Source organism: Mobula birostris, chromosome 27, assembly GCF_030028105.1.
Source record: "Mobula birostris isolate sMobBir1 chromosome 27, sMobBir1.hap1, whole genome shotgun sequence".
In the NCBI taxonomy this organism is placed as follows: Eukaryota; Metazoa; Chordata; class Chondrichthyes; order Myliobatiformes; family Myliobatidae; genus Mobula; species Mobula birostris.
The window spans coordinates 27,462,909-27,481,096 of NC_092396.1; the positions used below are offsets into that span (position 1 = coordinate 27,462,909).

The 18,188-nt window shown below is 38.9% G+C and overlaps 1 protein-coding gene across 2 annotated transcripts in view; it reads right to left on the reverse strand.

The window, feature by feature from the left end:
- The window catches only part of vps13d (vacuolar protein sorting 13 homolog D), a 316,116-nt gene that overhangs the window by 65,102 nt on the left and 232,826 nt on the right, over positions 1 to 18,188 (reverse strand). For both annotated transcript variants that reach the window (XM_072245256.1, XM_072245254.1), the window contains one exon: positions 421 to 553. In XM_072245256.1, coding sequence (XP_072101357.1) covers positions 421 to 553 — 133 coding nt within the window. The remainder of the gene's footprint in view (positions 1 to 420; positions 554 to 18,188) is intronic.

Sequence of the window (18,188 nt, forward strand, 5' to 3'; positions counted from 1 at the left end):
AGTGCATGTGCAATTTGTTTAGACTGACAATAACCTAAATGATTTTCTATTGTGAGACAATGAAGATTACAAATTATTGAAAAAAATAACATGGACATTTGACTTTTTCCATTGTTCGCAAAGAACCACTATCTCCAACGACAGGACATATGAAATACATTACAGTGAAATATAATCATTACAGAGCATGACAACCTAGTTGTAAATTCAGCTGAAAAATAGCTATGATCGATGAAAGGTTCCATTGTACAAAAAGAGATACATCTTAAAACCATAGGAATGGTAAAAATCTATCTTGGAAATGGCATGCCCACTGTGGATAGAGCATGCAAAAGATACATAGCTTTTTAGTTCTGATATTAATGCAGAATTTTCACGCATTAATAGTGGTGAAGTTAAATGAGATTGCCTTCCACATACCATGAGCCAGTCCTTGAATTCCAGCCACGAGGTGTTCACCACTGGTCACAGCTTGATAGCGAATGGATTCCCGCTCAGCTTGGTGTCTGGTGTCCATTGTCTTTCCCAATCCATCTGATAAAGTGCCAGCAAACTGTTGGAAAGAGGAAAAACACTTAAAAAGTAGAAAAGTAACAGCTCACAATTAATAACTAAATGAAATATTGAAAAGCTCACAAATGTGTATCAAAAGATCTGATTCAATTACTTAGAGTGAATGTTTTCCAGTAAACAAAAAAATGTGTGGACCATTCATGGTCCAGTAACACAGGCCTCGTTTTCTGCTTGCATAGTCCTAACTCTGCTGGGACGGCATAATGCTCTAAATTTAAATTTCATATCTTTGTACTTTGCATAATCTAGCTACCGATTGCCATAACCAGTTTTGCAATTGGAAGTTCAAGGCTAAATTGGCTCACTCATCAACTGAATTAAGCCAGACCTGATCTAGTACTAATATTATGTGACATGACAACCCAGTTGTAAATTCGGTGTGAGGAGGTCCTGAAAGGTGAGTTTAGGGAGTTAGGCGCCAAGTTAAATGACAGGACCTCCAGGATAGCAATCTCAGGATTGCTACCAGTGCCACATGCAGGCGGGTTTAGAAATAGTAAGATAGCACAGATCAACACGTGGCTGAAGACATGGTGCAGGAGGGAGGGCTTCAGATTTATAGATAATTCAGCAGTTTTCCAGGGAAGGTGGGACCTGTTCCGGCAGGACGGTTTACATCTGAACTGGAGGGGTACAAATATTCTTGCAGGTAGGTTTGCTAGAGAGGCTCCGGTGGATTTAAACTAGATACAAGGGGGGAGGGGAACCAGAGTGTAGGAACAGATGTAGGGGAGAAGGAAGAAAAAATAATAGTAAAGTTGTTTGCACCGTATAGTGATAACCAGAGAGTAAGAGGTGGAAAATTTCTTAAATGCATTTATTTTAATGTTAGAAGTATTATAAGAAAGGTGGATGAGCTTAAAGCATGGATTGATACCTGGAAGTATGATGTGGCAGCTGTTAGTGAAACACGGTTACAGGAGGGGTGTGATTGGCAACTAAATATTCCTGGATATAATTGTTTCGGGTGTGATAGAATCAGAGGAACAAGAGGGGGAGGTGTTGCATTGCTTGTCAGAGAAAATATTACAGCGGTGCTCTGGCAGATTAGAGGGCTCATCTAGAGAGGCTATTTGGGTGGAATTGAGGAATGAGAAAGGTGTAGTAACACTTATGGGGGTGTATTATAGACCACCAAATGGAGAGCGAGAATTGGAGGAGCAAATTTGTACGGAGATAGCAGATATTTGTAGTAAGCAAAAGGTTATGATTGTGGGAGATTTTAATTTTCCACACATAGACTGGGAAGCCCATACTGTAAAAGAGCTGGATGGTTTGTAGTTTGTAAAATGTGTGCAGGAGAGTTTTTTGCAGCAATACATAGAGGTACTAGCTAGAGAAGGGGCAGCATTGGATCTCCTGTTAGGGAATGAAATAGGTCAGGTAACGGAGGTTTGTGTTGTGGAGCACTTCGGGTCCAGTGATCACAATGCTATTAGTTTCAATATAATTATGGAGGAGGATAGGTATGGACCCAGGGTTGAGATTTTTGATTGGAGAAAGACTAACTTTGAGGAGATGCGAAAGGATTTAGAAGGAATGGATTGGGACAATTTGTTTTATGGTAAGAATGTAATAGAGAAATGGAGGTCATTTAAAGGTGAAATTTTGAGGGTATAGAATCTTTATGTTCCTGTTAGGTTGAAAGAAAAGGTTAAAAGTTTGAAAGAGCCTTGGTTTTCAAGGGATATTGGAAACTTGGTTCAAGAGGGATATCTACAATAAACATAGGCAGCATGGAGAAAATGAGGTGCTCGAGGAATATAAAAAGAATCTTAAGAAAGAAATTAGAAAAGCTAAAAGAAGATATGAGGTTGCTTTGGCAAGTAAGGTGAAAATAAATCCCAAGGGTTTCTACAGTTATATTAATAGCAAAAGGATAGTGAGGGATAAAATTGGTCCCTTAGAGAATCAGAGTGGGCAGCTATGTGTGGAGCCAAAAGAGATGGGGGAGATTCTGAACAATTTCTTTTCTTTGGTATTCACTAAAGAGAAGGATATTGAATTGTGTAAGATAAGGGAAACAGGTATAGAAGTTATGGAGACTATGATGATTAAAAAAAAGGAAGTACTGGAGCTTTTAAGAAATATAAAAGTGGATAAGTTTCCGGTTCCGGACAGGATATTCCCAAGGGCCTTGAGGGAAGTTAGTGTGGAAATAGCAGGGGCTCTGACAGAAAATATTTCAAATGTCCTTAGAAACAGGGATGGTGCCAGAGGATTGGCGTATTGCTCATGTTGTTCCATTGTTTAAAAAGGGTTCTAAGAGCAAACCTAGCAATTATCGGCCTGTGAGTTTGACGTCAGTGGTGGGTAAGTTGATGGAAAGTATTCTTAGAGATGGCATATATAATTATCTGAATAGACAGGGTCTGATTAGGAACAATCAACATGGATTTGTGTGTGGAAGGTCATGTTTGACAAATCTTATTGAATTTTTTGAAGGGGTTACTAGGAAAGTTGACAAGGGTAAAGCAGTGGATGTTGTCTATATGAACTTCAGTAAGGCCTTTGACAAGGTTCCACACAGAAGGTTAGTTAGGAAGGTTCAATTGTTAGGTATTAATATTGAAGTAGTAAAATGGATTCAGTAGTGGCTGGATGGGAGACGCCAGAGAGTACTGGTGGATAACTGTTTGTCAGATTGGAGGCCGGTGACTAGTGGTGTGCCTCAGGGATCTGTACTGGGTCCAATGTTGTTTGTCATATATATCTGGATGATGGGGTGGTAGATTGGATGAGGAAGTATGCAGATGATACTAAGACAGGTGGAGTTGTGGATAATGAAGTAGGCTTTCAAAGCTTACAGAGAGATTTAGGCCAGTTAGACGAGTGGGCTGAAAGACGACAGATGGAGTTTAATGCTGATAAATGTGAGGTGCTACATTTTGGTAGGGCTAATCAAAATAGGACATACATGGTAAATGGTAGGGCACTGAAGAATGCAGTAGAACAGAGGGATCGAGGAATAATGGTGCATAGTTCCCTGAAGGTGGAATCTCGTGAGGATAGGGTGGTGAAGAAAGCTTTTGGTATACTGACCTTTATAAATCAGAGCATCGAGTATAGGAGTTGGGATGTAATGTTGAAATTGTACAAGGCATTGGTGAGGCCAAATTTGGAGTATTGTGTACAGTTTTGGTCACCGAATTATAGGAAAGATGTCAACAAAATAGAGAGAGTACAGAGAAGGTTTACTAGAATGTTACCTGAGTTTCATCACCTAAGTTACAGAGAAAGGTTGAACAAGTTCTGTCTTTATTCTTTGGAACGTAGAAGATTGAGGGGGGATTTGATAGAGATATTTAAAATTATGAGGGGGATAGAGTTGACATGGATAGGCTTCTTCCATTGAGAGTGGGGGAGATTCAAACAAGAAGACATGAGTTGAGTGTTAAAGGTAGAAGTTTAGGGGTAATATGAGGGGGAACTTCTTTACTCAGAGAGTGGCAGCTGTGTGGAACGAGCTTCCAGCAAAAGTGGTTGAGGCAGGTTTGATGTAGTCGTTTAAAGTTAAATTGGACAGCTATATGGACAGGAAAGGAATGGAGGGTTATGGGCTGAGTGCAGGTCGGTGGGACTAGGTGAGAGTAAGAGTATGGCACAGACTAGAAGGGCCGAGATGGCCTGTTTCCGTGCTGTAATTGTTATATAGTTATATGGACAATTTAGACAATATGTCACATTTTGGAAGGCACGATATTACATTTATGGGTAGACCATTGTTACTTCAACTATCTTGATATTTTAACTATAGAAAGTGGAGTCCAGAATTCAGAATTTAGTTGTAACAACAGAAACTTGGAAACTTTCAGAATGGTTTTATTTCGCTGTATATAAAAATTAGTATCTTCCCAAACCTAAACTACAGAAGGGACAGAACAAATCTGTGCAATTTTGTTGGTGATCTTCAGTATGACTGCCAGGGCACAATATCTGAGTATATGAGGCATGCCAAAGAAGTTGCACAGGACAAAGTGAACCTTTTTTCAGGGAGAGGTTCTGTGTTCCTGAAAATCTAATTCCAAGATAATCCAAGCAAAAGCCGAAAGTTGCTAAATGTGTGGATGTTTAAACATAATTTTGTATGATTTTTGTTATTGATAAACAGCTTCCTTCTTTCAGCAGATTTTTTTTTCATGCCTGGAAATGTCTAAATGGTGGTAGTTAAAACTTTACATTTCCTGCACATATTGCACGTGTGCTCCATCATACACAAGGATGGAGGCCAATTTACGGGGCAAGTACACTTCTCCAACCAAACACCTCCACAGATTCAAGCCTTATTTTTGCTTTTATTTAATATTTTATGATTACTAGCACATTTTGACAGGACTTTCACACTCATGACTTGTCATTTGCTTGCCTTGACAAATACAAAGTAAGATTAATAGATCTCAGCTGCTCTTGGATCAATGAAGTTGCAATTATGAATCTGAGCAACTTTAGGCTGAGGAAAATAAACCAACACCCTTCGAACTGCTTTTCAACAATCTATGATGAAAACTGCATATGTGTAGATGACAGATACATGTCTGTTTATTGTCTAGACTTTTAAATGAACACTGCCCACTTGAATCAATTATTGATTCAAAATTGGACAAAAATTAGAAAAAAAAACACAATTTAAAGAAGTATGGCTTGACACAATGTCCTTTGTTTATTGCTTGCTAGAACTATACTGTCTAACTGTACTTTGATAGGACTATAAAAAAGTGTAATGAAGTGTTTTGATGCTGAGCCCAGGAGATTGCTTAAATTGTCAAAAAGATGAGAGATAAATTATTTCCTTGCCCTCAACTCTGCTCCCCTACACCTCAATTTTTTTCAGTTGATACATGAAGAAACTCATCTCGAGATCTTAAATTTTCTTTTAAAAAAAAGTACAGGTGAAAAGTTCACTTCTTACAAGCCACTCCAAAGAACGCAGTTAATAGTTCAACAATGAAAGTTTTTTTTTTCAGATTACTGTTCCAACAGCTGTTCCACATTGTTGCTTTGAGAGTTCAATAGTTTACATGGCAATTATTAAATGCTGAATTCTCCTACAAAATGATTAGGTTACGTTCCAAGCACGAAGACGATATTGTGGTTATAGAAAACCCTCCAGCAAATTTGACAAACAACCAGGAGCTTCCAGTATAGTCTCTTATGCAGATTTATTCTAAAATAATTGAAGTACACTTGACTAAAAACACTTGTATAGCGCCAGACAGACTGGAAGGTCCCAAGTCTTATCCCTGCTATGATAGTTGATCTTACTTTAGTAGGAATACCACAGTTGGTATGAGTTTGCTTGGGAGTCAGACCACAAAGTATCTCGGTTCACACAGTGGTTAAGATTGGAATTTGTTAGAAGAAATACAGCCCTCTCTGGCGAGATTTAATCCTCTTAATCATTTGTCTTATGGTAAGGGAGAAAATGGAATGGCCTTTGTTCATAACGAAACTGTAATGTGAAAAGTGAGCATGATCCCACATATGAATTTCGAGCAAAATTCACTGGATAAAAACAGAATGAGAATGGATTAATGTTCTGTAAGTAGTAACTAAACAACTCTCTCTTCCAGAAAATTTTGTGTTACCAAGTTAAAAGTGCTTTTGCTAATGTTTGCCCTAAAACACTTCACATATAATGAATTAGGTGATTTTCTTTGATAAAATAGGAGTCGCTTTGCATCCAACAACACCTCACAAATAATTTTGAGATAAATCGTGATATTAGCCATAACACTGGCAAGATCTGACTACTATTTGCTATTTCTCCATACGGGACCATGGAACGTGCCGGTGTTTTACCTGAATGATAGCAGCTATGAAAAAGTTACATTTCCCCAGTACAACATAGGAATGTTAAACTAGATATGAAGCTATCAAAGTTCAAATTTCAAATTATATTTATTATCAATTACATACAGTATGTCACCATATACAACCCTGAGATTCATTTTCTTGTGGGCTTTCACAGTAAACACAAAGAAACACAACAGACTGCATCCAACAAGATGGACAAATAGCCAATTGCAAATGACAACAAACTGCAAATCCAATAAGAAAAATATATGATAATAAATAAGCAATAAATATCAAAAATATGAGATGAAGAGTCCTTGAAAGTCAGTCCATAGTTTGTGGGAGTAGTGATGGGGTGGGTGAAGTTGTATGAAATTATCATCTCTGGTTCCCGTTCCTGAACCTGGTGGTGTGGATCCTGAGGCTCCTGTACCTCCTTCCTGATGACAGCAGTGAGAAGAGACGTCCTGGATGAAGGGGGTCCTTAATGATGGATGCAACTTTCCTGTGACAATGCTCCATGTAGATGCACCCAGTGGTGGGTGGGCTTTACTCATGATAGATGATCCAGAAAATGATTACAGATCATTCTTCAGAAGTCAGCGTGAGAATGTATTTTGAAGTTCACCAGCAAAATTAGACTCAAAAGGACTTGTTTTTGTCAAATGAGTCACAGAATTCTAATCTGTTTCATTCAAACATTTGTGGGGGGCTATCATGCCAAAGGGTGTTTTGTGAGAACATCAATCCACAGAGAACATCTGCTGGATGTATATAAGAAAGGAAAAATGTGAACAAGCAAATAACGAACACAAGTAAGCCATTTAGGCCCTCAAATCTACTCTGCCAAATCTTCTTAGTAAGGAATAGCTGATCTGAATGTAACCTCAACTTCACATTCCATTCTATTCACAATAACCTTCTACTCCCTTGCTTATCAAACATCACCTACCTTTGCTTAAAACTATGGAACAACTTTGGATGAGCTTCTAAGACTCAACTCCCTCAGGAAAAATATTCACCTCACCTCTGCCCTCAATTAAATGAATCTTATTTAAGACAGTAGACATTAAGCTTTAAGATTCTCCCATAACTGAAAATATCCTTGCCACTCCTTCCCTGACAAGTCTCCTTAGGATCTTGGAACATTTCAAATGCCCCCTCATTCTTCTAAAACAGTAAATACAAGTCAAGCCTATTTAACTTTTCTTCATAAGGCAATATGACCATTCCAATTATTAGTTATTAAATCTTCAAGTTTATTGTCACCTGACAGTACAACCAAATGAAACAACATTCCTCTGGACCATGGTGCACCCACAAAACACATCACACACAGCACATTAACCAAGATATTACCATAAATAAGTTAATTAAATATAATACCAAATGCATGTAGTGTGCAGCACATTAAGCAGTATAGCGGATAGCTTGCTGTCCTAGTGACGAGACCCCAGTGGTGGCAGGGTGTTCATCAGTTTCACAGCCTGAGAAAAGCAGCCGTTATACAGTCTGACAGTTTTCGTCCTGATGCTTCTGTACCTTCTCTCCTGACAGTCATGGGTCAAAGAGATTGTGGGGTGGGTGGTAGGGATCCTAAACAACACTTTGGGCCCTTTGTCAGCAACATTCTCAATAAATATCACAAATAAGAGGGAGGGAAACCCTGATGAACTCCTCAGTGGTTATACTATCCTCTATAGAGTCTTGTGGTGCAATACCTTGCAGCTTCTGTACCACACAGTGATGCAGTCAGACTGGACACTCTTGAAGGTACTTCTGCAGGAAATGGTTAGAACAAGGGTGGGGAGGCTCACATGCCTCAATCTCTTCAGAAAGCATAGATGCTGCTGTGTTTTGACTAGTGAGGTGTTGTGGGTCCAGGTTGGATCATCTTTTATGTGCACACCAAGGAACTTCGTGCTTGTCACTCTCTGTACAGCAGAACCATTAAAGTGCATTGGAGACCTGCGCCTTCCAGAAGTCTACAATCATCTCTTTTATCTTGTCCACATTGAAACTCAAGTTGCTGTTCTCGCACCACTTGAAAAGCCTTTCTATCCTCCTCTCTGTATGTCGACTCATCGTTGTTGCTGATGAGGCCAACCACTGTAGTATCATCAGTGAACTTGATGATGCAGTTTGAGCTGAATCTGGCAGTGCAGTCGTGAGCCTGCTATTGGATCTGGCTCTAGCAGAAATTGTAATCTTAGCTGGTTGCTATTGATTCAAAATTATTTATATAGATTAATCATAGAGATGAGACCCAAGGAACCCCAAATCACCACTATTCCCCAACAATGACAGAAATCACATTTAACACAGATAACTCTCCTACTCATCAGCCAGTTGTTTTCATGTGACATTGAAAGGGTTTTGGGAAGGAAAAGTAAACCATCTCAAGAGGTTAATCATATTCTAATCTGCTGCTTTATTCAGGACTTGGTTAGTTTAGGATTTTCACCTATACTGATTTTGAACATGTTAGTTAGGTTATTGTACAAATGCTCCTCAATTTCTCCATAATCCATTCTAGTATTTTGAGTAATGTATAAAAAGATTAATAAAAACAATATGAATCCGGCTCCAATGCAATTTTAACCTTAAAATGTTCACTGACTCTCCCAACTTCTCTCAATGCCTAGTGATTCATTCTCTGACTCAGAACTCTGGGATATTACATTATACAGCTAGGGGAATTTAAATGCTTTGACAGAATAAGATGTATGCAGGATGTCAACAATGAGAATGAATGAATAATTTTTCCAGTCATCAACATGTAATATGAAATCATAAGTTCCGTATTTTTAAGACAGGGTAAGCAGGCTATGGTGTTGACACATGAAGGTTCAAATGTAGTAATCTTGCACAGATGATAGCAATTACTTGATACCATTAACAGTATTAGCTAGTTAACTCTGTAACTAGCTTAAGTAGAAAATTATACCTAAAAAACCTTCCATAAAAAAACTACATCATGTATTATTAGCACAAAGCCTCACAACAAGATGTTAGTAGAGTGTAAATTCTTTCACATGTAACTCTTCATAAAATATAGTTGTTTTAATAACTCCATAAATGCCTATGTGATGATCAAATTGTGTCCTGTGGCTTTGGCATAATGAAACTCTCTTATATTGGTATCACTGCAGATGTTTATGGCATTATGCAGCTTCTGGTAATCTCCAACTCATGCGAAGTTTGCTAAACTGAAAAGATCTGATTAAAACAGCCAGGATATTACTGCTTTTTCCTCTTTTTTGTGCCTCTGGCAAAATCCTTCTTCTTGCAGTGGATGTCCTCTTGAACAGTGGGTAGGTCAGAAGATGTTGCACGGTTGTCAACCTTGAGTTCCCTATGACAAATCATCACCTGATAATTTGAGTGCAAATGCAGCTTTTTCAGGTGATCCAACCATCCACACAGCAAATTACTGAATGAATCCATGATAAGCAGTCCAAAAAATCTTAAAGTTTCCTCTCCCTCTCCATCCTTCAAAAGTCTATGTCAGATTAAGGGAGGTTATTACCTTTCAACTGACTTGCCAATTCTGTGCAAATTTCTGCATAACTAAATACAGTATAACAGTCTGAGAATTAATGTTGAATTTTTACCCTTTACTTCAGCATGAAGTTACACAAGTCAGAAATCTAATTGGTAAGAGTCGTTCCAGCAATATAATGCAAACAAAAGAGATGATTGTTGACTTCAGGAGGACACGGAGTGACCACTATCTGCTGAACATCGACGACTCCTCTGTAGGGATCGTTAAGAGCACCAAGTTTCTTGGTGTTCACCTGGCGGAGAATCTCACCTGGTCCCTCAACACCAGCTCCATAGCAAAGAAAGCCCAGCAGCATCTCTACTTTCTGCAAAGGCTGAGAAAAGTCTATCTCCCATCCCCCCACCCTCACCACATTCTACAGAGGTTGTACTGAGAACATCCTGAGCAACTGCATCACTGCCTGGTTCGGAAATTGCACCATCTCGGATTGCAAGACCCTGCAGTGGATAGTGAGGTCAGCTGAGAAGATCATCGGGGTCTCTCTTCCCGCCATTACAGACATTTACACCACATGCTGCATCCGTAAAGTAAACAGCATTATGAAGGACCCCTCGCACCCCTCATACAAACTCTTCTTCCTCCTGCCATCTGGCAAAAGGCACCGAAGCATTCGGGCTCTCATGACCAGACTATGTAACAGTTTCTTCCCCCAAGCCATCAGACTCCTCAATACCCAGAACCTGGACTGACACCAACCTACTGCCCTCTACTGTGCCTATTGTCTTGTTTATTATTTATTGTAATGCCTGCACTGTTTTGTGCACTTTATGCAGTCCTGGGTAGGTCTGTAGTCTAGTGTAGTTTTTATGTTGTTTTTACGTAGTTCAGTGTAGTTTTTGTATTGTTTCATGTAGCACCATGGTCCCGAAAAACGTTGTCTCGTTTTTACTGTGTACTGTACCAGCAATTATGATCAAAATGGCAATAAGAAGTGACTTGACTTGAAATCAGATCTGTTGAAGAGGGTAGGACAGCAAAAGCATCTAGAGTAACAATCAGCTAAAGAAACTCAAGTGGGTCAAGCAGTGTCTGTGGAAGGAAAGTAATTGTCGACAATTTGGACTGAAACTCTACTTTAGCATTGAGAATGGAGAGCCACAATAGAGCAGTGCAGGAGGGTCTCACAGACCTCGTCATCATACCTTGAAAGACTTCCCAGTTAGAAACTTAACAGGTGGCCTGAATCAAGATGATTACTTCTGCCTTTAGCCCTGGGTTTCCAAAGCTTTTTGCTCTCCAAGTACATTGCTCACAAATTGAATGTATTTCTTTGCAATACAGGTGAGGGTTATTAGAAAGGAAAACAAAGGAGCAATATACTTACCCATGCAGTTGCAACCATTTTCAATGAAATAATTTGATGTAGCCCCCTATTAGCAGCACTCAAACAAGGTAAGAATTAATGTGTGCTATACATACATGGTGGAACTGCTTCAGTTTGACAGTGCTTCCAGCTGCTATTTATATACTGGTGCTATATCTAAAGTACGAAAACAATTAAACATGAAGGCACTTTATAGAAGCATTCCATGAATTAGTTGATGTTTTCTAACCCTGCTGTAATAGACAGAAGGCTTGCTCATTGAATATGAAGCTACTAAGCCTTCCGATACCACACTTTGCTCCACTTTGAGTGGGACAAAACTGCCTTCCTTCTATGAGATGTTAACATAAGGCATTTTTATAGCAGTTGGGTTGTTAACTATGACTCAATGTGAGTGACGGACAGTGGCTCAACAAACCCTTTCCTACTCCTACGCTATCAATCACGTCGTCCTTCCGCAGCAACAATCTGAAGTACTCTGCTTTTCACCTCATGAATTCTCTGACAGACTCACAAACTCACTGTATTTAGACCACAAGATATAAGAGCAGAATTACGCCATTTGGCCTGTCAGGTTTGCTCTGCCATTCAATGGCTGATCCCCTTTTCCTCTCCCTGTAATCTTTGATGCTATGCCCAATCCAGAACCGGTCAAGCTCTGCCTTAAATTCACCCAACGACCTGGCCTCCACAGCTGCCTGTGGTAATAAATTCCACAAATTCACCACCCTCTGGCTAAAGAAATTTCTGCATATCTCTGTTTTAAATGGACACCCCTCTATCCTGAGGCTGTGCTCTCTTGTCCTAGACTCCCCCACCACGGGAACCATCCTTTCCACATCTGCTCTGTCTAGGCCTTTCAACATTTGAACGGTTTCAGTGAGATCCCCCCTCATCCTTCTAAATTCCAGCCAGTACAGACCCAGGGCTGTCAAAAGTTCCTCATAAGATAACCCTTTCATTCCTGGAATCATCCTTGTATTACCACCAGACATGGCTGAAAGTCAGAATCACCTGACCTTCGGATCACAGATAAATCCTTCTATTAGAACCATTTCCAGTGATTGAACTGCCTCTTAAAAGCAATTCTCACTGCCTTTGAGTTCCAGAGCAGGATGACAATAATCAACAAGTATAGTAACATAGGGCTGTGTTGCTCTTTTGAAATTTAAATCAGCAATTCACACCTCATAGATCATAAAATAGAATGGAACAAGCCCTTCAGCTCATGGTGATGTGCCAATTTTTAACATACTCGAAGATCAAACAATTCTTTCCTTCCCATATAGACCTCGATGGGCGTGTTGTACCCTTCTATAAAGCAGATTGATATATCAAATAAGGTGATAATTATAAATTAACTTCAAAGAATGAGTATTATGATTATTTGTCTGTGTATTTTTTTAAAAATTGTTTATTTTTCAGGATCTGTGTATCATTAGTAAGGCTAGCATTTACTCCCCTACTCTGATGGCCCTGAAGGTGTGGCAGTCATTTACCTTCTTGAGTTTAAAAGCAGCTGTACAGGAACAATTTAGTGTTTTTCTCATCTGTTTCAGAGGACATTTAACAGACAACCTTATGGGATGCATCTGGAATCACATGAACGTCAAAGTAGGCAAGGGAGCATGGCTTCCTTCCCTGAAGGACATCCAAGAACCAGATGGGTATTGACAAACCAGTAGTTATATAGTCATAATTATTATGACTTGTTGGTGCTGTTCCAAATTCCAGTTCATAAACAGAATTTGAATTCTCAACTTGCTATGGTGAGAATGAACTTGAATCTTTGCTAGTCCACACCACTGGACTAGTTACTTAACTGGAGCCTGCGATGAAACAAAAATACTGAATATCTTCCATTTGCTTTCATGAAAGTGGAGACTTGATTGATGTAGATATAAAAATTCTGCTAAGCATCCTCCATTACAACAATATCAATACATCACACAGTACTTAGGAGGTAGTGTTTTAGAATATTCCAGAGCTCTGATTGGCACTACTTTTCTGAATTTCTCTTGCAAATCTCCCCTAAGTTTGTTTCTGGATAACTACCTTGTTTAGACATTGATGCCCTGTGTGTCTCTTCCTACTCTGAGTTGAGGTCAACAATTATTGCCAAATATCAATAACCATGGGCATATCAGAACAATAAATGCAAAAATGATACCTAGACAATATACAGAGAATTTCTGCTGACAACAGATAACAAATTGCCTAGAATTTGCAAACTTGTACAAAAAGTTTTACTTTTAACCATCAATTACCTCAATATTTTTGAAGAAAATGTGCATATGAACACATCTTTCATTAAAATATGAGCTTTAACTGTGAAGCACTATAGTGTAGTGGTTAGCACAATACTGTACAGTACAGGTGACCAGGGTTCAATTCCTGCCACTGCCTGTAAGGAGTTTGTACATTCTCCCCATGACTGTGGGTTTCCTCCAGGTGCTCCAGTTTCCTTCCACAGTCCAAAGGCGTACTGGTAGGTAGGATAGTTGGTCAATATAAATTGTCCCATGATTAGGCGAGGATTAAATCAGGGGATTGCTGGGCAGTGTGGCTGGAAGGGCCTATTCCACACTGCATTTCAATAAATAAACAAATAAATAAATTCCGGTCTTTCTACATAAAATAGATAAAGGAAGTGAAAAACATGATAAACAGCAAATAAGTCAGCATTTGTTGGCAATTTTCTTTTAGTTTAAAAACAGCAAAAACTTATTTACTTGGGACTTGATTTCTTCATGCTGAATGTAATTCTTGTGCTGTAATTTGATGTGTACTTACTCAAGTAACAACTTGATTGTAATTCACCAGTCACTTGTGCCTCAGGAAGAAACATGCTAGCCTGATGGTAATTTGATACCATCCAGTATGCAAAAAGGATCAGGGCAAAGTAAACATTAAAGAGGCTTTGAAATTGGGTTTATTGGGGCACAAGGACTATTGACTTGCAACATCAGTGCCAACTCAAAATTTTATTTGCTTGTTTTCACTAGGGCCAGCAGTTAGATTGACTCAGTGAAAACAATGACAGCTGTATATCTACAGCAACCAATAACTATCTCAGCAAATTTTCCAGAGGGGTCCTCCTGGAGTAAACTGCTGTGCTTTGCTTCCATTTTATTGATGTCTTTCTCTTGGAAATCAGCACAATAAAAGTCCAACTTACTACTGCTTCGCATTGGATTATTGTTGCTGGAGTCATACCCAGTTTTGAGACAGTAAGCATATAGTCTCTAGGTGAGTCATATAGTCTCTAGGTGAGTAACAGAACACTTTCAAAAGCAGTTATCCTGGGTAGGTACCACACAAGACAACAGCAAAGTTAACTAAACATTTCTTACCAGCCAAGCATAAGCTAAATGGCCAGCTTGCCTATTCAAAACAACAAGGCAATTTCTATGAGGGAACACTTGAAGAGCAATTCTGACGGAAATAATAGTAAATTTAAAATCTGCCATTTCAGTGTAGACTGATGCAGAGGTATCAGGTTTGCAAAATGAAATGGACAATTCACAGTGCCACCTGAAACACTTCTGACACAGAAAGGATCAGTGGACATTTGGCAGTGCAGGGGCTTGGCCCTTTTATATCGTTACAGATAACAAATGGTCCAGTTGCTGTTTTTCCTGAGCATGACTGAACAAACGTGTGGGGATTTACAGGGTCCTGAGGACTCTGTTATTCTTGCTGTCACATTTTCTGAGCTCAGGCCCTTAATCAGCTCCCCCTCTTGTCATTAGCTTGGGGCAGTAATGCATTCTGACAATAGCACATGGGCGATTTAACCTGGGAGCAGACTCCCCCAGTGAACTTTCTCTGTGGATGTCTGATTAGCTAGGTAGTCCAGTGGACCCCCTTCTAGGCCGTCTCCACAGATGCCTGATTAGGTTGGTAGCTCCCTCAAGCAACCCCTGTGGATTTGTCCCTGCAGATGCCTAATAGAAATTGGTTTGTGTTACTGGTCTGAGTGACTGATCCCTGTAGGGGTCCCCAAACCGGTTCATACACAGGACAGTCAAAAGTCCACACTGTGAACTTGGAATGACCCCAAATTCTGCCTTCCTTTGCAGGTTCAACCAGAGGACAACCACAGTTTGTTACATAGATGTGATACTCCGCCTGGGTAACAACAAGCAGATCAAACAAACCAACTATTTCAGGCTGACAGTAGCACACAATCAGCAAAAGAATGAGAACAGAACATCCCATCTAAGTCAGTCACTGAGAAGCAGCGTTTTAAATATGGGAGCAATAGGGTGAGCTTTATGTCACTGAATAAAACATACAAGATGCAGTTCAGAGCAATACTATACAAAATATATCGCAGTCAGTTTGTCTTCCTCCCAACAACACTTGAAAAAATTCAGTTCTTGTGACTGAATTTTGTCATAAAGGAACATTGCACTCCAAAGTAGTTTTACAAAAACTACCTCATCAAACGGCCCCAATCTTTTTTTTTCCCCTTCAGATATGTTGATCTGGGAAAAAACAAGCTCCTTAAGAATATTTTCCAGCATCCTGTTTAGGGGGAAAAATGTCTTTGTGCACTTTCCCAGAAACTTCCCACTTCAATACTGGAAGGGAAAAGTACTATTTGCTTGATTGTGCATGGTATTCTCACGTAGTCTTCCGCTTTTTATGCTATAACTACTATGACATTGGTATTGTGATATTGTCCCTGCATCCCGAACTATGGACACTCATACGGGATGGGGCCAAATCAATGGAATCATCGAGTTTCTGTTCTCCCAGTAAAGCACACCAACACACTGCTAGTAGTATATACAGAGTTGGCAATAAAGCAGGATATGAAATATTAAATCATATTTGTTCTGTTTTATAGAGATATAATTCAAATGTTAACACTTATCTCTCTTGCTGGATGCATTTCTGCTCAGATTTCTATCATTTGCACTTTGGTTCTTAGCAATTTTTGCATTAGGTCATAAGCAAGGTTTCGTACTCTGCCACAAAAGAAAACTTAAGGAGTCATGGAGGGATGAATTGTACAGCACAGCACCTGCCCATGCTGACTATGATGCCTATCCATGCTAGCCCATTAAGCCCATATACTTCTACTTTCTAATCCAGTGTCTGTCAAAACACCTTATAAACACTGTTTCTGCCTCCACCATTTCCTATGGTAGTGTATTCTAGATACCCAGCACCTCTGATGAACAACATGCCCTTCAGATCTCCTTTAAGTTTATCCCCTCTCAGCTCAAACCTATGGCCTTTAGTTTTAAATTTCCCCACTCTATCAAAAAGATGCTGACCATCTTCCCTACCTATCCCCCTCATGAAACTTGCTTTAACAGATCAAGCTCTTTCAGTACCAAATGACAAATAGCAGGACATTATTAATGCAGCATTTCCAACACATAATTTACATTACGACAAGACTTGTCTAGTAAAAATACAACACATATACTACAAAAATCATGCTCATACAAAGTGGCTCTACAACAGAAAAACACTCATGTGAAGGGCAAACGGACACTCTCCAGCCAACAGGACCCCACCAGACTTAATGGTTTCAAAAATCACATTGCAACTCATCCGGCCCAATAGCCAGTTGGTTCTAAATCATAAACTGTCAAAACTGTTTTGGTAAAGTTTCTTTCTCTGCTACAGAATTTAAAGGACAAAGTTAGCAAAATCAGATGAAAGAACTGCAACAAGAGAATTACTGTACTCTTCTGTTGACTTAACATTTGTTGAAGTAATTCTAAATAATATCATTGCATCTTTATTTATAATTTCTTAACCATAGTAAATTGGCCAAGTTACAAAAATTTTGGAAAATAATTTGCAAAAATAAGGGATAAGTTTCCAACTGACCTTTCAATGCACTGTGGTACATACTGGGTGCTGTAAATTATTTTGGATGCAATCTTAAACCATTTAAAATGGAACATCTGCAGATCCCTGCATAAAACTGGGCAGCTGCTGTTTCATCACATAGATGAAATGAGGCAGTCTGGCTGAACACTTCTTAATGATTGAAAGCTAATTCCACGTAAAACAATTTGCACAGTAACTGCACAATTCTGGAGAAATATAACACCATCGTGAAATTTTAAGCAAGCATATTCAGTATGAACCTTAAGAAGGGCATAAAATCATTATTATCTTTCACAGATTTTCTGAAACTAATTTACAAACAGTTTACAACCCACAGTATTACAAGGAAGATGAAATTCACTGAAACTTGTAATTTATAATATGTGGCAGGCTGGGATACTGCTAAAATATTATGTATGTGAACAAAAATGGAAGAAAAACATTTTTTAGAGACTCCTCTAGTTTATTCAAATTGAACGGCAACAAGAAAATATTTAAAGTTAAGCTTTGAGAAGCAGCAATTTCTTTCTGTCGACTATATTTAGGATCAAAGTACTGTTTAAAATTAAGAGATAGGCAGTGTAGCAAAAGGACAAGTGTAGAGCCAGCTGATGTGAACTTTCTTTCAACCTCAACTGCTTGCCAAGATAAATATGTTGAACTGCTCTCTATGGGTTACACTTAAACGGGAAGAGTTCACCTAGTGGAGCTCTGTGACAAAATGGAAAAGCAATTATACTTTATATGAACTAGAATTGCACATTAGCTAGAACTGTTCTGAAACCACCACCCACCCCTTCACAAAATAAATGGCAATTACAGCTAATGCTCATGAAGATCTTTAGGCCCATGACATGATCTACAATTAATAAAATTAGAAAAAACAATTATTTAAGATGTTTGCAGATAGAATTTTAAATGAGGCATTCTAATTTTTAAAATTTGAGCTTTACTTGTCTTTTTAGTTTCATATGCACTCTTCAATAATAATCAGTTTGTGCCTACCAGTGAATTATTTAATTATTTATTAATCGGGGCGTAGATATATGAGTGTCAGTATAGCTTGGTACATGAGCA